The sequence below is a fragment of the Durio zibethinus genome, chromosome 11 (assembly GCF_047325235.1).
Source record: "Durio zibethinus cultivar Kanyao isolate XHJ-2024 chromosome 11, ASM4732523v1, whole genome shotgun sequence".
Classification (NCBI taxonomy): Eukaryota; Viridiplantae; Streptophyta; class Magnoliopsida; order Malvales; family Malvaceae; genus Durio; species Durio zibethinus.
Window position 1 is genome coordinate 25,709,958 of NC_143172.1, and position 21,555 is coordinate 25,731,512.

A 21,555-nucleotide genomic window follows, 5' to 3' on the forward strand; every position below is an offset into this window, starting at 1 on the left:
CAATATATATATATATATCACAACAAGAATAGAAAATGCAACAAGTTATTATGGCTTCCAACTTATTATGTATACCAATTTGTATAAAAAAATTAGAAAATGTAATAAATTTTATTAATTAGATATAATAATTTATGTATTCGTGTTATATTTACATTTTATTTATATATATATATATATGACATGAATAATTAAATATGTTAAAATTAAAATTTTCAAATACATGACGCATTTATTATATGAATACATGTGACATAATATGATTAATAAGTTTAAAAGTTAATCCAATTAAAATTTTAGACCACACGAAACAATTTAACAAGATTAACCATCATGGTATATCAAGAATTATTTTTTATTAATAATATAATTTTAACACAAACAAAAATAAAATCATAACTTCATTATTCAAATTTGAAATTAATAATTATAATTTATAAAACAAATATACCAACACAACCGGTCAACTAATCTATGTACAAGTAAAATCTTAAATTTTATTATATATAAATGTTTCATACCTTATCTATAATAATTAAGTTATTAAAAAAAATCAAATCATAAATTTGTAGATAACTCTTTTTTTTTTTTTTTTGTAATACTAAAAAATCTAAGGCAATGGTCAATGAAGTACTAAATATGAGATAGAATCACACTAACATTATATTGTAGTTATGTTACTAATATAAAAGCAAATGCATGTTAAATGGATATCATAATTAATTATTTAAAATATTTTTTATATATTTATATTAAATAAGCAATTAGGTATCACACTGAAAATTAAAAATAAATTTGATATCCTTATATTAAATTTAAATATGTATGGAAATCATGTTAAATATATTAAACATGAACTGGTTTGACATAATTCAATTAAATGAGTAATACATATTTTTTCAAATATATTTAAGATACAAAGATTATCATATTAAAATTCCTATTGATATAATTAAATATGAAATACTCTTTTTGTAAAACTCAAATATTATTTTTTATATAATATTATTATATCGTGTTTAAAAATACTATAATTACTGTCACTGAATTTATATTTTGGTAGCATTTTAAGTGAAAAAAAAGAAAAAAAAAACCATAGTAAAAATGCTTTGTTCCAATTAGGATCGCAACCGCCAAGTCAACATAGCATTGGTAATTTGTAAAAAGATAATATACTTAATGCCTTAGTTTTCAAAATAAAAACTAGTATTATATACCAGCCAAATGGGTGTATGCTGGTAATTGCACATTTGCTGTTAATAACGATACGCTTATTGGAGCGGGTTGTACAATTCATAACTTATTGGACTTGGCTGTAATTAAGGGAAAAACCTGGAGCAGTTGCATGTAAATTGCCCAAAATTATGGTTTCAATTCGGCTTACAGGCCAAGAACATAAAGCAAAGTCAATGAATAAATTCAACACCAGACACATCACCCCAAAAGTCCAACCAGCCTGTCTTTCTTACAAAGCCAATCCCCTTGTAAACCCGCCCCTTTATCATGTTAAAGGGGCATTGTTTTCTTTTCAAATGCTTAAGAAGGTGCCAAAGCAGATGCTTTGGGCCCTTTGACTTTTTCTGCAAATCAAATTCCCACTAAGTATTTTATTATTCAGGGTGTGCTTCTATATAAGTGCTCTAAATTTCAACTTGGTTCATCATCATCAAGGAATTTCATAGCCTCTCAAGTTGTTGGGATTAATTTGGTCTGATTGTTTATTCAAGAAGCAGGAGTATCGATGGCAGCTCGAGGTGTTGTTTTGGCTTCAATTCTTCTTTTTTATTGCTTTTTGGAGACTTGCTGTGGGATGATCTCTTTCTCTTCCCTGCAAAGAACCCTTGTAGTCACTGCCTCTCATAGACAAGCACGTAAGTAATCTAATCTCCTCTCTCGAAATTTGATTTGGTTTCTCTCAAGAAGCTCTGATTATATTCTTATGAGTACATGAAACCTTCTTGCACTTAATCAGATACTAATATTGAGATTTTTTCTTTTAAGGGATGATTCCTGGAAAAATTTTTGACTCTTTGCATATATTAAGTTTTAAAAGTTATGGGTTTTACTTTAAGATTGTGAAGACAAATACTACTATAGAAACTTGTTTGATTTACCATTTTATAATCACCAAGGCAATAGAATAGAAAAAGGGGAAAACCGTTTTAGTAAATTGTAGTAATAGCAGATTTTTGTTACAGAAACATCCAAACTATAATTCGATTCTTAGATAATTGTTGATGAAGGAGAAGAGTCCATCTATGGAGTATGGACCATATTAATTGAGAATCTGATATGGAGAGTTGGCCCAACTTTAGGAAAAATGATATTTTGTCCACTTTCAGCTTTTTTCCACTTAGCTTTGTCTGACATTTCAACCTTGTCTGCGCCATGATACTGACTTGTAAACAAAACATTGCATCTTTTTTCTGGCTGAAAATGGGAAAATCAGCCTTTTATTTTTGTGGGTTCTTGTGATTGTTGATTAAAATTTATGGGGTTATTGATTAAATTGTGCAGTTTTGAAAGCTGGTGAAGATAAAATCACAGTGACCTGGGGGCTGAACCAGAGTTTCCCAGCTGGGACTGACTCTGCCTACAAGACAATCAAGGTCCGGTTGTGCTATGCTCCAATTAGCCAGGTCGACCGCGCTTGGAGGAAAACCGATGACAATCTCTCCAAGGACAAGACTTGCCAGTTCAATATCGTGAAAAGGCCCTACAGTAACGGTAACCAAACCTTGGAATGGACCATCGAACGTGTAGTGCCTACTGCCACATACTTCGTACGCGCCTACGCCTTGGACGCTAATGGTAATGAAGTAGCTTATGGTCAAAACACTGACGCCAAGAAAAGCACCAACCTCTTCGACATCCAGGCAATCACTGGACGCCATGTCTCGCTCGATATTGCATCCGTTTGCTTCAGTGTTTTCTCTGTCGTCTCCTTGATGGGGTTCTTCATTGCTGAGAAGAAAAGGGCAAGGAAGTCTCAACAGTAGTGATGAGAAAATGCAAAGGAAATGAATGAAATAGAAACCACCCCCCCCCCCCCCCCCACAAAACACAAAATTAAACCATCAAATCATAATACTAGTGGGATTAATTTGCATGTTTCATGTTATTAAGCTTTGATGTAATGAGGGCATGATTTGATTTGAAGGGTCCAGATGGAAAGGGTTGTGTTGTAGAGGAATGGGCAAATAAAGAATATTTTGGGGAATATATATATACATGGTTTTAATAGTACTAAAGAGTTGAGACTCAAATCATCTCCTCGTTGTGAAAGTGGGAAAATCCGTTTTGTTAATAGTGACATTAGTTCTTTTTTTTTCCTTCTTTTTAGGTAAATGTGGATTTGAGTTCAATTTTTTAAGTAGGGGATATATACACTTATAATTACTATTGAACCAAGTACTTTACTATATATTTTACTTTCTTCTAGTTGCTAAAAGCCAAATTTGGTTTTAGTGTCGGATGAATCTCACATTAAGATCTTTTTGTACACAGGTGAGACAATATAACTTTTTTTACGATTAATTTAAATTTGAACTTTTTTTATTTTGAGTTAATTTGAATTAATTTAAAATTTGATTAATTTAAAGTAAATTGATTTGAATTGTTGATTTTTTAATCTAATCAAATAGATTGAATTTGAATTCAAATTAATTGTGCAAGTTAAGCTTTTTAAGTCGTATCAATGAGAACAAGCGATAACATGTTGTCATGAACATCTATACACCCGAATGCATCCACCAGGAGGACGCTCCTAAGGTAGCTTTGAGCACTTTGTCGTGAACTTCGTGAGAATCAATTGAATGTCCTCCTTCATGATCATGTCCAGCCGTGCAAACCTTCACACAATTGTACCGATGAATCACATCCATTACTTGGTCGTAATTCCATAGAAGCGCTTTCTGGATCTAAAGGCAGATCACAGCATATTTCTGTTTCAAATTTATTGCATCCTGAAGTACACCATCTAGCCTTTCCATTTGTTCTTTACCAACAGCTCCATTGAGCATAAGGAACCTTCTGTCAAGGCCTTTCAGTCCCTCTGGACTGTTTTTATCTGAATTTGGGTTTTCTTTCTTTTTTTTTTTTTTCTCAGGAAGTTCAAGGCCTCCAATGTATTTTGATGGTTATCAGGCCACCTGATTGTACTGATATCAAAGCCATCCATAGGCGTGAGCGTGACCACCGTCAAGATTTGGTATCTTCAATAAAGGAAGTAACTTCTCTCATGGGAGATTGTAAAGACAATGATTTCCAATCATGTGATAGAGATTGATATTTGACTGTGTCATCCAATCTTTAGAAAAATTTAAAAAATCTGTTATAATATACGAATAAAAATGTAAATTTAAATTTATAAAATATTTTTTATGAGATAAAATTATAAAATTTTTAAATTAAAATAAATAATATCTCAAATTAAATATGAATCTCGTAGAGACAATGCCCATCAACAATATCTCCAAAGTTAATCGCAAAATTAAGATTCTTGTGGTTGTTCCAGCTCTTGACTGCCCCTTTGCAAGACAAGAATACTATGTCGAGTGGCCATCAGGGATATCAGCGTACAGGACATCAAAAATAACTCCAAAGGAAAATAGAGGGTGCCTGTCTTGCCCATTTGCTGACCCCATGTGGAATTCACTCCTTATTCCTATTAAATTACCTAATCAATAATTAACATTTGCAAGGCTGAATTGAGAGATAAATGAGTAATGAAATGTTTCTTTAGAAAACTAAAAAGAAAAGAATTGTGCATTGATAATAGCTACCAAGTGAAGCAGCAGAGAATCGTCACCCAATCCACAGTCATCAGCCCGTTAGTTAATGTCTAAAGCAATGCAAATGAATAAGTTCTTTTTTTTTTTTTTCTACTCAAGACTGTCATCGAATCGATGAATCCAATACCCTAGTGATAGTTAATGATTGTACTTTGATCGAATCTAAAATCCAAATTCTATCAACAGAATTGACAATTAATAATTGAAGTTTGATCAAATTTAAGAATCCAATGCTCTGTCAACGTAACAAATCAAGTAACAAAGCTAGTTACTTTTTTGAATCATAAGCTTAGTGCTGGATTTATTAAACAAAGAAAAAACAATGGCTTCTTAACATGAAAATATTGGTTTCATGAGAGTGAGAAAAGAGAAATTAAGCAATAAACTAAAAGCATATAAACGACGGGAAATCCATTCTTCAACAAAGATATGGTGTGGTTTGTCTTTTCAGCAGAGAAAATCAAACAAATATAATGCAACAAAAGGAATGAAAGGGAATGTTAGGGGTAAAGAAGGATGTGCCCTTTCTTTTTTTTTTCAATTGTGTAGAGAAACGAAACCTGCAACTCCAACAGATGTGTGTTGTTGTTGTTGCAGATTGTCAATGAAATGGAAAGGAGATGGAGTTTGATTGGAGAAGGTTTTTTCTTGCGGATGTTAACTACTTATTCCGCTATGGAATAAATAAAGAAATATAGGTCTGGAAAGTTACAAGACGCAGTTTGTTGCTGTCAGAATACGAATAAATAAAAACAGTAGGCTTTGTAGAAGTTAGGACTCTGAAGTCCCATAATTATAGCTTGGAATCCCATAAACCTAGGACCAAGATTTGGTATGTGTTTTATAAAAGAGGCCAATTTGCTGTATTAAATTTTTATTTCATACCCCAAAAATAAAAATAAATTTTTATCTGGTATTCATGGCATTTGATCAACAAATGGATTTGATCGAAATTGAAAATTCGATCATTCAAATGACCAAATTGAAATTTTGGTGACATTGTAGTTTGAGGCCACATCGAAGTTCAGAAATGATTTATTTTTAGTTTTTCAGATCAAAATGGAGTGAATTTTCGTTTCCAACAACTTAAATGAGTAGGACAACCAAACTTTAGAGTTATGTTGTATAGGATTGTCATGGTGTATGAGATTATTAGGAATTGAAGTCTCGAAGATGATTTCCTCTTCCCCTGTAGAACTAATAGCTATACAAATATCTATAAAATAAATCAGGATTGAATCCATTTGATTTCCTATATAATAAAACTAGCACTGACCCGCACTCAAAAGTACATTTTTAAGCAACTTGAGAGAGAGAAGGAATGTGAAGAATCTGAGTCACTGAAATTGTACAAGAAAATTCAGCTGTGAACCGCTGGGGGAGCAGTATCTCAATCCAAACCAACTCTGCTTGGAGGAAATTACATTCGATCAAAAACAGCTAGCATTCCAGGACCAGCTCAGCTTAAGACACCGGCTTTCCTTTACCATGTGGACCAAGAACCTGGTAGATAAGTTTCTCTGGCAATTCTTTCTTTGCCTGGAAAATAAGAATCTGAATTAGCTTAATCACTGAAACCTAGAAAAATAAAGATGAAAAAACCCCAACATATTAAGGTTCTGTTTTTCGATAGAGTTCTTTCTTGAGCAGGTTATTCCCACTTCTTGGATAAACTTCTTCATTTAAAAAAAAATTGGGGGAGGTGGGGGTGCAGCGAATGCTCACCTGAAAGTGTCTCATATGCAATATAGGCTCACATCCAACATCTGCAATAGACTTTCCTTGAGGGGTTTGCAACTTGAACCGTTCAGCTTCAAATGCTTTAAGGTTACTTCTTTCATCAGGCAAGTGGTGGCAAATTTTTAAGAGTGAGGTAAGAGAATTCATCTGGCAGGTGAGAGTTAACCAAATATGAGAAGTTAAGATGATAATCAGAGAATGAGATGTACATGTACCATGCTAACCTTCATGTATGGACAAGATGCACAGCCACCATGAATAGAACATCCCTCCCCACTTGCAACTCCAGGCACAACAGGGAGTATAACATCCCCCATTTTAACCGATTGAAGGACAGGGGAAGAGCTTGTAGATGTTTTTGTCATTGCGTCTGATGAGACCGGAAAGACAATTTCAACATTGATTTTTGCGCTAGAAGTTGACTTCAAAGAATCTAACAAACTGCGAACTGCTGCAACTATTGAAGTCACCATTCCTGTTTCTGTACCCAAGACAAACTGGAGGTGGTCATCAACATTTCTATCTAATGCCTCTTGAACCCTTTGTATTATGAAATCCAATATGTTTTGAGTGGAGCCTACAACACCCATTCCTCTTCTCTTGGCTTCCATTGCTAAAGAGAACATTTCTCCAGGAACCTCAAAATGTGCCGTTAGAAAGGCATCACAGTACATTTCATTTATCTTCTGTACAACTTCATGTCCAAAAAGGTGATGAACAATACATGTTCCATCCTGATAGGAAAATGTCACAGTATCAGCTATAAAAATTGAAGTAATTGTACCACTAAATCTGTAAATGCAAGATAAAATAAAGGGAAGACATACAAAGATCTCTGCAGAAGTGTTAAATATATGTAGAAATATCAGAGAAACAGATTCAACCAAAACAACAAACAGAAGATATTTTTTTTGTGGCCAATGCTCAGGATAAATGCACAAGGCTCACTCCCCCTCTGAGTTCATTTCACCAAAATGTCTATCACAATCATAGTTCTTCCATTTTGCATATTTTATAATGAAATTCCAGGACTTGATATAATTGAAGAAAGGAACAGTATATGAAAGGCAGAGAGATAGATCTTCCATGAAGTTCAGGTTTAATGGCAATGGGGAAAAAATAAAGATTGTTTGATTTCATGAAGTTCATAAGATAAACCATTTCAACTCATATTTTCAGCTCGTAAATAAATTCATAGGAATAATGTATTCAAATGCTTCATTCACTGTTCAGGTAATTCCTCTGTTTATTATCGACTTAACATATTTCAATAAACAATAAAACTCTATTTCAACCTAGCTCCCAAGAGACTTAGAAAAATGATATACCTCGTAATAGTGCAGGCGAGTTAGCAGTGATTGAATTGAGTCTCTATTATGTTCTGGGTGTATTTCAGCAATTTCCTCATCAGACATCAAAGTCATCTGCTGGAACAACTCTTTAATATTTGCACCCATGTAGGAATCAGGCCCATACCATATGTTTAAGTCTGGAATTTGAGCACAAGCCTGTGGAAACAAGAGAAGTAATTAAGATCAGATACCTTAAAACAAAAACCAAAGTACCTTATGATAAAGGAGCAGAAAGGGAATGATGCTTTCAATACCACCGACCTGCAGAATAGTTTGCACAACGTTTGAAGAAGTACAAGTGATTGTTGGTACAAGCTCATGCGAATAAGCTTTTGTTTCTAGCGAAGTATTAATGTAAATAACGTGCAAGGAAGGAAGTGAGTTACAAGCTGACTCAAGATAGTTCATATAATCAGGAGTAGCAGCAGCATCAGCCAAAGAACAACCAATGCGTTCATTTGACATCCTGTACACTGCAACCTGCAATTGAATTATACAAAGAAGCAAATCCATGAATGTCATTAGTGCTTTGAAGCTGACACCAGAATACATTCAGCTCAATACTGGATAAAGCAAGCCATGTGCCAAAGAAAAACAACAGTACAATAACTTAACAATTTCTTTTCTTGCATTATTGTGCATACCATTAAATTTTAGATAATACAGTCTTATATTTTACTATATTGTATGTCCAAAAACAAGAGAATACTCTTAGATAGACCTGAAAATTTTAAACATGACACGATACGAAAATAATAACTAAAAAGACATAAAAGCAACATGGTTTAAATTTTTGACAAAAATTGTATGTGGGTTTGGCAAACACCAAAAAAATATATTTCATGTTTGATGTGTTGACACGAATTGTGAACGGTCATTTTCTTGTTTTACACGCGTTTGAAAACAGACTCAAACAGACACAACATGAATGCACAAATTGCCATGTCTACTCCCAAATGTAGAGTCTATAAAACTATTGATGGTTTCTCATTAGTCATTAGTAAACTTTTAAAAATAACTTCCCTAACATATGACCGTCCTAGTGTTTTATTCAGGCTCTTCTATTATTATAAGTTATTGATCCTCAATTAGCTATATAGGTACTGCTTTGCATTTAATTGGGAAAACAAAAGTAAAGAAAATAATATACCTCTCCAAAGCCAGCTTGATCAAGAATAGCACGAACATTTTCTGACATAAAATCCACACCCAAAACAGTTATGAATTTACATCCAGCTTTTGCCATCTTGACAGCTGCATCTGCCATGACCAAAGAGTCGGATATATGAATGTGAGGCCACTCCTTCTGGGCAGCAGTTAAGATGCCTTGCACTTGAGGATCCATGTAAAAATGAGCAACTACACCAATTTTCTTCTCTTTCAACACATTAACAAGTTCTTTGACCTTTAACTCATCAGGGAACAAATATCTTGCCTGCAATTCAACTAGAATTGAAACTTAGGATCTTAATACCACCAGGAAAATAAATATCATGAAAAAGAAGACAAAAGGGTACTAAAATCAGTAAAAACTAACCTGAGCCTCGGCGTAGCTTCCTTTTGGCTGAAAACCCTCGGCCGTGATAACCAACGACGGAAACGGCTCAAACGGGGCCTTCCCTTCCTTTTGAGCAACCAAGGCCCTGGTTCGCTTCTGCATACTAACCAAAACATTGTACCATGTGTTCACACGAGACCGTTCCCCACCAGGCAACCCCACGTTAAGCGCCGCCAAATCCTCTGTTTTCAATCCCAGCACTTCCTCTGGCGCTGCCCCATCAAGAACCGAAACTAAACATGCGCAAAACCCTTTCGTGATCTCGGAATCGCTGGCGGCCCAAAATCTCATCTTCCCTTCAGAGTCCATCTGGGCATCGAGCCAAACTCGGGCCGTGCAGCCCATGACCCGGTTCGAGTCAGTCCGAGAGGAAGCCGGGAGAGGAGGTAGGAGAGAAGCATAGTGAAGAAGACGCTTGACACGGTCGAGAGGCTGTAAAAGGGATTGGAATTCGGAGACAAGGGCGGATAGTTTACGTGGAGGCAGATGAGCGGTCTGTGAGGGAGATAGGGTGACAGCAGAGCAGGACAAAGAAGTGGGCTTTGAAGGAAGAGACCCAGGAGGTGGAGATTGGATACATTTGAGAGATTTAAAGAAAGATTTGGAATGGGTTCTGGGTGTTTTGTGAATGTTAAAAAAGAGTGATCTTTGGGTTCGAGAGATACAAAACAAAGAAGAACAAGTAGAAGAACAAGAAGGTTTCATGGCGATGGAAGCAGAGGAATTCATGAGAGAGAAAGAGAAGACCTTGAACTGCGGGTTAAACTGAGAGAGAAAACAGTCGTAATGGATGGATCCGCAGAGCAGAGAAAGAAGAGCCGTTTGTTAAATAAAATTTGAGGAGAGAAGCAGCGCAAACGGACACTACCAACCAACCTAAGAGCAAGCGGCATGTAGGCGCGAATTGACCGCAACCCATCACTCCAATGCTTCGTGCCTAGCCCTAGGGTGAGAAAAAAATAAAAAAATAAAAATTTTATATCTAAATTTATTAAAAATTATATTAAAGTAATATAAAAATTAAAATTAAAATTTTAAAAATAAAATCACATTCAAATTAAATCAAATCAAATCCTAAAAAAAATAAAATAAATTCCAACAATTATCAATCCTATTTTAAAATTTTATATATTATTTAAAAAAATTAAATCAAATTTAATTCAATTTCATCAATTATCAATCGTATTTGTGCCTACTTCCATGGTTTAAAAATAAAAACTTTTGCAGCCCTTTGGAGTTCCAAATTCCATTCTTTTTTTTTTTTTTTAATTTTTCTTTTTCTTGGAAAGGACTTCACATGCCCCCAAACGTGTTGATCTCTTGACATTCCCTTTCCTTAATAAAAGAATAAATATTTAATTTTTTCTATAACAAATTTTCTTGTTATAGGAGTTTTCATTGGAAGTTTTACTTGTATAAATAGATAATTTCAAAGGAGAGTTTACACTTTATCAACAAAGATTATGGCATATTTTATTAAGAGTATGTTCAAAATAAATAAAATAAAAAATATTTAAAAGGTAATGTGAGATTAAAAAAAATATTGTAAATATTTAAATTTAAAATATAAATTTAATGTAATATTACAAAAAATACAAATTTATCAAATATCATTTTTAAAGATGAGTAATGAATAAATTGATTTAAATCTTAAATTTAACTTTTTAGGGTACTTTTTTTATGAAAAAATTCACATAGTCAATGGACAATTTCTAATTTTTGACAAAAATATTTAAAAAAAAAAACTACTCACTTTTTTTTTAAATTACCACATTTTAATCACATATCTTTTTCTTCTTTTAAAATATTTTGTTATAAAAAACACCCTTAATAAATGGGATAATTTTAGTAACATCTTTTTCAAAACTTAAATTTATCTTTAAATTCGTTATTTTACTAATTATCTAATTGAAAAAAATATTATGTACATATATTTTTTCAAAATTATTTTTTTTAAATATTAATTTTAATAATATAGGAATCCCTAAATTTTAGTAGTACTTGATTTGTGGAAAACAACTTTATTGAGAAGTTGGGGGGTTAACTCTCACCACTAAAACTAACCTCCTTAATTTGGAAATAATAAGTAATTAGATTATGCCATCCATTTTCAAACGTATCTCTTACTTTCATTATCCCAAAAAAAAAAAATTACAAAGAAACGAAATATGGATGTCTCCCTGTGAAATTTCTGTCGTTTCCTTTTCCAATTCAAAGGTGCCATAACTTTTTCTTTTTTTTCAAAGCGGGACGTGGCGCACGGGACAATGACAGTTGACGAAGCAGCTAAGGGTTCGTGTATTTCAACCTATTTTGGTTCCAAAGAAGGAGAAAAGTTCATTTGGAAGACGGCAGGGACAGTATCTGATCTCCTGTCAAGTCCACAATTGCAAGTTGTGGGGTTGTTAACTGCCTCGTGACTTCCTAAACTTTTGTCTTCATCCGAACAGAGAGAAGAGATGTTCGACCTTGATTTCCATTCTGTTCCTTCCTCCCAAGTTCCTTGGTCAATATGAATAATTTTCCCATTGAAAGTTCGCACCCCATTGATGACTATGCTTTAGGACTTGCTTTTTTCCATGCTTTTTTTCTTTCTTGGTGCTCACTTTATATAGAAAATGAGTCTGACAATCAAAAAGTTTGACTCAAATTCTCCACAGGGGGATGATTAATTGCTGAAAATTAATTACAATACGAAGCACATTGGATGGAATAAGTGAAGAGAGATTAGGAAAATAACAACTTTTTTAATAAATCTTAAATTTAATCAAAATAATATGGCAACTTTGCTATAATTTTGGGTGTTCTGTGATGTTTATAGTTGGTGCAATAATTATATATAACAGATCCATTGTGTGATTTGTTGAAAAAAAAAGGGAACTTTTGCAATGATTGACTTGCTAGGGCCAGTGTCCCTGTAGCAATAGCGATTACCTCTCTGTTTTTCTTTGAATAGATTAATCTCTGAGTGCCCACCATGTGATTGGAGGTGAAGCTGACGTATCTTCTACTTGTTAGTCTTAAAGGCTAGCTATCGAGACTCGAAGGTGCCTGAAATTTGGCCACACCCTAGATTTGAAACCAGGGGTGACAAGCTAGTGACTATTAGGCCAAAGTTCTTGGTTCTGTTTCTGCTTTGTTAGACCTTTCAAATGTGGAAAATTGTTCAAGGGCACCCAGGGTCTTGACTCTTTTGTGATCAGAAAACAATTTCCGGCAGAATCATACAGATGCATAACTGATGTATCACAAACGAGTCATGTGGGCCTAAAGTTATTGAAATCTCTTTCATGGTGGTCATTCTATATTTCTATTGTCTGATCTTATGGGATTGTCAGGAATTGCTGGAGTCTTATGCAACAAGGTTGCTTTGATTAATGGTTCCCCTGAATTTTTGAATAAAAGGGCAATATGTTTCAAATGTGGATTGTCTTCCGAGAAAAAAGCTCACAGGCCATAGCATTAAAGAGAAAAGACATAATCCAATAAATGGAAACAAGTTTTTCATGAGTTTCAGCAATATAAATACCAAATCACATCATCCACCCCAAAGATCTTTAGCAAACAATGGATTACAGGTCTATGCAAAAGAATGCAGCATTGGTACAAGATGAAGGGGTACTTTCTTGCGAATTACGAGAGCATAGTAATCGTCCATGTCTAAATCTTCACAGCGTCCGGAATCAGGCAACTTCCAATTAAACCAGTACAAGAGGTTGGCCAAGACATATTCAGCTCCTGCAACAGCAAATGAAATTCCAGGGCAACCTCTTTTTCCAGCACCAAATGGAGTGAACTGATTGTGTTGGCCCTTAAAATCAACTGAACTGTTCAAAAACCTCTCCGGGATAAATTCTTCAGCCTTGTCCCATAACTTGGGATCCCTTTGAATAGCCCATGTATTGACCAACACTATTGTTTTGGGAGGAATATCATAACCTTCCAACTTAGTAGCTGTTGAATTTTGTCGACTGACCATAACAGGAGCATGTAGTCTCAGACTCTCTTTGATAACACATTTTAAGTAGTTCATTTCATTGACATCAGTCTCTGTGAAATTTGATTTTTTTCCCACCACTCTTCTTACTTCTTCTTGGGCTTTCTTCATTATACTGGGATTTTTCACAAGCTCTGCCATTGCCCATTCCATTGTCGCTGCTATATTATCGGTTCCTCCAATAAACATGTCCTGTAATCAGGATGAGAATAATGTTTTAGTCCCTTAATGTGTGACTTTTTATGCACATGGCAATTTGTGTGTGTATGTGAGAGACAAAGAGGGAGGGGGAGAGAGCAGTACCAGTAAGATTGCCTTGAGGTTTTCTTGAGTAAGACCGATGTCAAGCATGCCATTCATCTGAAGATGAAGAAGAATATCAGCAAAGTCTTTGCTGTCTGATTTATCATCATCATCATTCATCATAACCAGGTGATCCTCTATCACTTGATCAAGAAAAGTATGCAATTCACTGGAAACTTCTTCCAGTTTTGAAGTCAAACCAGTAAGAACATCCATCCATCCCAAATAGGGAAAGAAATCTTTAAAGCAAAAGGCTCCTATAAGGTCCATTGCCTTCCTTGATAGTTCTCCAAAACCCTTATTTCCATCTTCTCTTTCATATACGCGACCAAGGACAGATCTGCTGATGATGTTGTTTGCAATGTTTTCAAACATTTCACAAAAATCAATTGCAGATCCACTATGACACAACTGGCGTATACTCTCAATCAGTCTTGAAACTTCTTGTTCCCTCACAAGCTGAAACGTCCGAACCCTTCTTTGGGTTAACAGTTCTAGAACACAAATTTTCTTTGCCTGTCTCCAGTAGTCACCATAAGGACAAAATGCTATGTCAGTGCATCCAGAGAAGAGAGTATTGACAACCCGTATTTGAGGTCTTTCTATGAAAGCATCGTGTGACATCAAGATCTCTCTTGCTATTTCAGCAGATGAAACGACAAGTGTTGGACTTTGTCCCAAATGCAAGAGCATTAGGGGGCCATATTTCTCAGACAGGGTTCGGAAGGATCGGTAGGGCAGTTTCCCCACTTGGTGAATGTTGCCAATGATTGGCAACTTGGGTGGTGATGGTGGGAAATTGAGCTTCCTACTTCTTGAAAGCTTTAACAAATACACAATGTAGAATACAAGAGGAAAGAAGATGACAGGATTGAACAAAGCAGTTACATTAAACTCTTGCCACAATTGTTGCAACAACATTTCTGGACTCATGATCTTTTTCTCTTCAGTTCTACAACTGGCATGAACATGAACTAAAGCTAAAACAAAGCAGATTTAACATTTCTAAGAATTAATGAAGAATTGAAGATGATAATAATAAATTAGTAACAAAAGGGCAAAAAGATGGTCCACTATTTCCGCATGGCCTTCCACTATCAAGCCTTAAACAGAATAAAAAAAATAGAAATACTGTCACATGGATCTTGAACTTTGAGTTTAAAAAAGAATTTGGGAACGATAATTCTGGATCTTTGTTTTCAAGGATATAAAAATTTAGAGCTTTATGTCATTAGATCTATCAATTTGTATATTTATGTATGTTTATTTTGTATCATACATGTGTAAAATATGAAAATTATTTTATCATAATTTATGTTGAAACATTATGAAATATATTTTGATTTTTATCAAATTTATATACGATTATTTTTAAAATTTTAAATTATATCACTTTTGTATTATGTATTGTATTTAAAATTGTCAAATTTATCTCCTCTTATGCATTTAGGAGAATCGCAATGGTCCAATCTATTAAATAAATCTGAATCCGTTAAGTTTAGTTTCAGATTATGAAACACAAAACATTGATTAATAGCATAAACTGTGCAACTAAGAATTAACAAAGAGCAAAGATTTGGCGTTTCTATTTCATGTGGAAGGTCCAACAGACCATATAATGGAGACATGAACTTGGCTGGTTCTCAACATATTACTCAAAAATGGTCATTGACCACACAGTTTCACTTTGGTGCACATCTACGCTTCTTCTCCCAATTGGTCTTTGAAAAAGATTTACTACAATCTAATACAAGAAGAATTAATACATATATCTGGGAGATCTCTTTCAGATCAAGAAATTATGCCTTAATTGTTAAGATACTTCTTGATCAATATCTCAAAGAAGATCATACCAATAGCAATGCTTGCTGGTCAAGCAAATGCTTTTATGAGAAATTCTGAGAAATTCAGCAACTCCTCTCTTCTTGGGATAAATTTTGGTTTTTTTTTTTTTTTATTTATCATTGATTATGACTTAAGATCTGTTTGATCCGGTTGAAACTTTTACAAAAATTTTTATTTGATTAGAGTTGTTCTAAAATTAAATTCATTAAAATTAAGGTACAAAAGATATGATATAATAGAAAATCAAGTTCAGACTTTGATTTAATTTATATTATTTATGTAGTATGATTCTAATTTGATTTGCTGTCTCTTAAATCTTGTATGCTAACAAAAAAAATCAAATTAAAAAAATATTTTTAAGACGATATTGCTAGAATAAAAAACAAAATCATTAAAAAGACATAAAGATTTGATTTAGAACAAAGTTCCCCCTTTCCCTTTTGAAATAGGGCTTTGCCTTCCTTTGGAACTCAAAAAAAAAAAAAAAAAAGGTCCTAGCACTGATGGGTCATAATCAATCAAATTAAATAGAATTTTGGAAGAAATTATTACGTAAATCCTTCTTATTATTTCAACAATAGATTTAAATTTGATAATTTATATATTTATAGTATATTTGTATTATATTAAATAAATATAAATTATAACAAATTATTACATCAAATTCATATCATTATTTTAAATATAAAATATATCCTTTGTTTTTATCAAAACCTTCTTCTCTCAGCCGTCTATCGTAGCGTTTTCTGTTCTTTTCTCTTTAATCGGTGGATAGAATTAGTTTCAAACGATTATTTAATATAATTAAAAAAGTTAATTTTTAAATAATTTGATTTATAATTAAATTAATCAAAATTTTAATTAAAATATAATAAAACTCAAATATAAAACTCAAAATATATGGAGTATAGTTTTATTTTATAAGTTGTTAACTTTTTAAACTTTAATATTTTAATATTTAAATATTTTGTTGCATAATTTTATTTAATTTATTTTAAATATTTAAAATTTAAAATATAATATAATATAAATTTATTTTATTATTTAATTAATTAAAAAATTAATCGAATTAAATTCGATTGATTAAAATTTTCAAAATTAATAAATTTGGTTCCATTAATAAATAATATAATTCATTTATTTTATTTTAGATAATTTAATTTAAAATCAACCGAATTAAAATCTCTATAAACTTCATAATTTTAATGTATTTTCTTATGAATCTTATTCTATTATCATGATACTAAAAAAGTGGACATATTCAAAATATAAACTTTGGTAAGACGCTGTTAAAATTTAGGCTCAGTTAATGGGCCAACTTTTAATCCATTTTGGAATCTTTCTTACCAATCAAATATTGGGCCTCAAAGAACGCATATTCTTGTCAAGAGCATTACGTTTTTATTTTGTTCTGAGGCTATCAATAGTAAGTGTTAAGATTTTTTTTTTTAATTTTTAAATTTGAGAAAATGATCAGTATTTATGATAAAATTGTGAAATTTTGATGCATACGTATGAATAAAATGTGGAAACTACTTGATTTTTTTTTTTGGCATATATAGAAGGTAAAAATAAAAATTCATATTGTTTTATATAATGAAAATAATTGTTTGATTTTATTTTTTCATTATAAAAGTTTGTAACTTAAATTATTTTATATATGCTATTGATTTAAACTTTGTGCATCATATATATTTGTTAAAAAAATTAGATAATATATCATGTTAACTTGTCTAATATATGATGGTTATAGAAATGTTTTGTCTTAATTTTACTTAATTGTTATTTTATATCATAAATAAATACCACTGTAATAAAATTATTTAAAAGTAAAAAAAATCACAAACTAACGTAGTTTAAGTTCTTTTTTTTCTTTAATTAAAATTTCATGGTGGTTAAAATCTATGTTCACTGATGCTGTGAAATGATGTCATGATTTATTGAATCAATCTCAACACATTGACAAAGTCTTGAATGCACAAAGTTTCAAGAAAAAAAAATTTACCGCCTTTGAGTCAAGACTTCAATTGATGTATTCGATGGTTAACTTTGCAAGGATATGCTTTTAGAGGACATGATGAAACCTCTTCTTCAAACAATTGAGGGAATTTTCTTGAATTGATTACATTTGTAGCATATACAATGATAAAGTTGCAAGAGTTGTTATGGAAAATGCTCCTAAAAATGCTAAATATTTATATGCTCTTGCAAACTAAAAGCGCAATAATATTTTTTATAATGTGAGATTTTAAATCTTGTATTATTATTGATTAGGGATGTGATGAATAAAAAAAAAGAAATGGTCATTGTTTTGAGATATGTTGAAGATAGAGAGTTTATATAATAAAATTTATTTATTTTAAAGATGAGATAAACTTCCTTGCTTTTAAAATTTTTTCATGAAGAAAATGTTTATTTGATCGTCCTATTCTTTCTTGGCATTGTCTAGAGAAATAAACCCTAGCTTTCTTTTTGTTTTTTAGCCGTTAGGGAAGTGACATTTGGAAAATAACCTTCGTAACATATGTCCAAGAGCACGTATCACATGAAAGAAAAAGCCGTCCCATTTTGAAATTAAAAACATTAGTAAATTAAAGATTTTTGCATGGTAGCATACAATTTCACACTTGCTAGGCTGAGGACACCGACAACAACAACAGTTTATTCAACAATGAATTCTCTCAAAGAAAATCATGCAGGAGCTTGAAATCACAGTATTAACGTACAAAGCAAGGATCTAAACAGATCGAAAATGAGATACAGGTAGAACATGGAGAGGGACTTTCTTGTTGACAGTTAGACCGTATTGTTCAGTCATGTCCAAGTTCTCGGCAATTTCACCGGCAAGCAACTTCCAGTCAAACCAATAAAGAAGGTTGGCTACCACATACTCAATAGAAGCAACTCCAAATGGCATCCCAGGACAGCCCCTTCTTCCAAAACCAAATGGGATGAACTGGAAATCTTTACCTTTGAAATCGACGAGGCTATTCGCGAACCTCTCTGGGATGAACTCCTCTGGTTTGTCCCACCAATTGGGATCTCTCTGAATTGCCCATACATTGAAAAGGACTGTAACATTGGATGGAATATCATAACCTCCCAATTTAACACTTGCGGATGTTTCTCGAGGAACCAGGAGAGGTGCAGCCGGATGTAATCTTAATGTTTCTTTGACGACGCATTTTAAGTATTCCATTTTAGTGATATCATCCATATCTACCTTGGATTTCTTTCCCACCACATTTCTGACCTCTTCTTGGACCTTTTTCATCACATTTGGATGCTTCAGGAGTTCGGCCATCAACCATTCTATTGTTGTTGAAGTGGTATCAGTTCCTCCAACAAACATGTCCTGGAATTTTCAAAACAAAAGAATTCAGATAAAGGTTCAAAAGGAAAACAAAAGGAGGATAGGAGGGTAACAGAATTGAATGACCAGTAAGACTGCTTTGAAGTTGTCTTGAGTGAGGTCCATTTCCAGCATGCTATCCTTTTGGAGTTGTAGGATAATAGAAACAAAGTCTTTGTTTTTGGTGACCTCGTCCTGAGTTTTCAAAGTTCTATGCTCCTCAATTATCTGATCAAAAAGCGTATCTAATTCTCTCGAAACTGCTTTTAAACTTGGAATAAATCCGGTAATCATATCAAGCCACCTCAAGTAAGGAAACATATCACCAAAACAGAAACTCGTGAAGAGAATCATTACTCTTCTTGATAACCGTCCAAACTTGCTGCTTCCATCTTCTTCTTCAGCTTTCCGGCTGAGAACGCATCTAGAAACAATGTTATTTGTGATGACCATTAGCATCTCTGTCAGATTAATGGACTCTCCTTTAAGAGAAGCGTTGCTGAGTTTGTTGATAAGAACTTCGACCTCTGCGTCTCTGACAAACTGAAACGAGTGTACTCTTCGATGGCCGAAAAACTCGAGAACGCTGATCCTCCTAAGTTGTCTCCAGTACTCACCATAGGGTGCAAAACCAATATCACTGCATCCATAAAGCAAGATATTTGCTGCTGTGGTCCTTGGTCTGTTTGAGAAAATAATATCATGATTTTTGAAGATTTCTCTAACCATCTCGGCTGATGACACCACTAGAGTTGGATTATGCCCCAATTGTAGAAGCAAGAGAGAGCCATACTTCCTAGAAAGCTCTCGGAAAGATCGGTGGGGAAGTTTGCCCAGCTGATGAATGTTGCCAATAATCGGCAACTTTGGCGGTGATGGAGGCAAATTTAGATTCTTCCTCTTTGCTAATTTAAGCCAAATCAGAAGGGAGACAAGGAGAATAAGAGATAGAAACAATGGATTAATATTGTAAAGTTTAGCTACATTCATCTCCATTTGCAAATTTAATCATGAAACTGACTACTTCGGCCCTTTAATATATAGCCTACAGCCTACCATGCATGCTTACATGTTAGCTTTATTTTCCACTCCGTGATTCAATCTATTTGTCATCATGTATACTCAACTATTCATGGTTGACATTTTTAAAAACTCAAATTCAGCGTAATTATATAAAATAATATAGGTTTTATATATTTTCACTAAATTATTAGATGTCATTTCATTTATACACAAATATAAATTTTTATAAACTTTTAAAATAAATATATAAAAATTTGATTTTTTAAAATAAATTTTAATTAATGAGATAACATCATATATTTTATGGATTAATATTTCATACACTGATAGTGTATCACTTCTATTCACTGTCAATGAAAAATATAATGATATCTCATTACTGAATAAAATTTTAAATTTTTAATTTCTTAAAAATAAATATTAATAAATTTATTTAAGATTAATTAATTATAATTAAAACTTTTCTCTTTTTTGTCATCTCTCTCTGTATTTACCACTTCTCTCTTTTGATTTTTTAATTCTTTTTATTAGGTAGGCTTTTTGCCTTAGTCAAATTTCATGATTTTAAGGTGATTTTGTTGAACTCCACTTCGAAATTTTTATTTTTATTTGTACTTTTGGATATTAATTTTGAATATTAGGTGTTGAATAACTTTATCTACTCTTAATTTTCGCCTTTTTAATCTTAAGTTTCTGTTTATTCATAGTATTAGTCTTTTAATTGTTGTTTACTATATTTCGATAAATTGTAAAGGAACGATTTTATTTTTGCTTTTTTAATCTTAGAGTTCTGTTTATTTGTAAAGGAATGAATTATAATTAATTAATCTTAAATAAATGTATTAATATTTATTTTTAAGAATTTAAGAGTTTTAAATTTTATTTCATTAATAAAGTGTCATTGTATTATTTATTGATAGTTATAAAAATGATATACTATTAATGTATGAAATATTAATTCATATTTTATTATTAGCATATACAATTTATATACTAATAATACATCAAACATAATAATTTAAGAAATAAACATTTATATTTAGTTATTAATGTGATAAAATCAACTTATATTAGTATAAAATTTTTTTAATTTTACACTTCTTTTAATTATTGACAAGTTAAAAAATAATTTAATTACATCTTTTGGATCTATTTAAATCAATGATTAAAAAAATTTTACATTAATATTAATTGATTTCTTCCTTTAATTAATATTTAAATAACTTTTAAAACACAAAAATATTCACCTCGTGCAACTTACGAGAAATTAAATATATATTTTTTAAATCGTACTCCGATATTTAAGGAAAAATAGATTCTGTATTGATTGAATAAAGACGAGGTTGATGCGTACTCAATTATTAAAAACACAACAAGACTAGGATTCTATTGGGAGCCAGTCATCTCATCTATGAATCGAATTCCTGGTTGTTACATACTTAATTATTAAAAACACAAGAAGACTAAGAATGTAGTGGAAACCAGCCGATTCATCTATGATTTTATTTTTCAAAAGTAATATTAAACAAATTATTTAATTATTGACGCTGAAAATGTGGAGAGATGCCAAGAGCTTTGGAGGGCATATATCA

The 21,555-nt window shown here is 32.3% G+C and overlaps 4 protein-coding genes and 1 pseudogene across 4 annotated transcripts; 1 reads left to right on the forward strand and 4 right to left on the reverse strand.

Moving 5' to 3' along the window:
* Nucleotides 1-1,431: 1,431 nt before the first annotated feature.
* On the forward strand, nt 1,432-3,045 carry WR3 (nitrate transmembrane transporter). Its single transcript, XM_022881212.2, has 2 exons — nt 1,432-1,871; nt 2,518-3,045. Exons 1-2 carry the CDS (start codon nt 1,742-1,744, stop codon nt 2,997-2,999), a joined length of 612 nt encoding a protein of 203 aa, XP_022736947.2. The 5' UTR covers nt 1,432-1,741; the 3' UTR covers nt 3,000-3,045.
* A 553-nt stretch (nt 3,046-3,598) lies between these two features.
* LOC111291188 (manganese-dependent ADP-ribose/CDP-alcohol diphosphatase pseudogene) lies at nt 3,599-4,304 on the reverse strand (annotated as a pseudogene).
* A 1,708-nt stretch (nt 4,305-6,012) lies between these two features.
* QS (quinolinate synthase) lies at nt 6,013-10,243 on the reverse strand. Its single transcript, XM_022880629.2, has 7 exons — nt 9,423-10,243; nt 9,036-9,320; nt 8,147-8,365; nt 7,862-8,041; nt 6,758-7,267; nt 6,519-6,680; nt 6,013-6,332 (listed from the first exon to the last, which is right to left on the reverse strand). Exons 1-7 carry the CDS (start codon nt 10,170-10,172, stop codon nt 6,258-6,260), a joined length of 2,181 nt encoding a protein of 726 aa, XP_022736364.2. The 5' UTR covers nt 10,173-10,243; the 3' UTR covers nt 6,013-6,257.
* Nucleotides 10,244-12,695: 2,452 nt separating this feature from the next.
* On the reverse strand, nt 12,696-15,058 carry LOC111291422 (desmethylyatein synthase-like). Its single transcript, XM_089768473.1, has 2 exons — nt 13,744-15,058; nt 12,696-13,632 (listed from the first exon to the last, which is right to left on the reverse strand). The coding sequence occupies exons 1-2, from the start codon at nt 14,674-14,676 to the stop codon at nt 13,024-13,026; spliced, it is 1,542 nt and encodes a 513-aa protein (XP_089624599.1). The 5' UTR covers nt 14,677-15,058; the 3' UTR covers nt 12,696-13,023.
* Nucleotides 15,059-18,185: 3,127 nt separating this feature from the next.
* On the reverse strand, nt 18,186-20,036 carry LOC111290316 (phenylacetaldehyde oxime monooxygenase CYP71AN24-like). The gene is made up of 2 exons (XM_089768826.1): nt 19,028-20,036; nt 18,186-18,943 (listed from the first exon to the last, which is right to left on the reverse strand). Exons 1-2 carry the CDS (start codon nt 19,934-19,936, stop codon nt 18,326-18,328), a joined length of 1,527 nt encoding a protein of 508 aa, XP_089624952.1. The 5' UTR covers nt 19,937-20,036; the 3' UTR covers nt 18,186-18,325.
* Nucleotides 20,037-21,555: the final 1,519 nt, after the last annotated feature.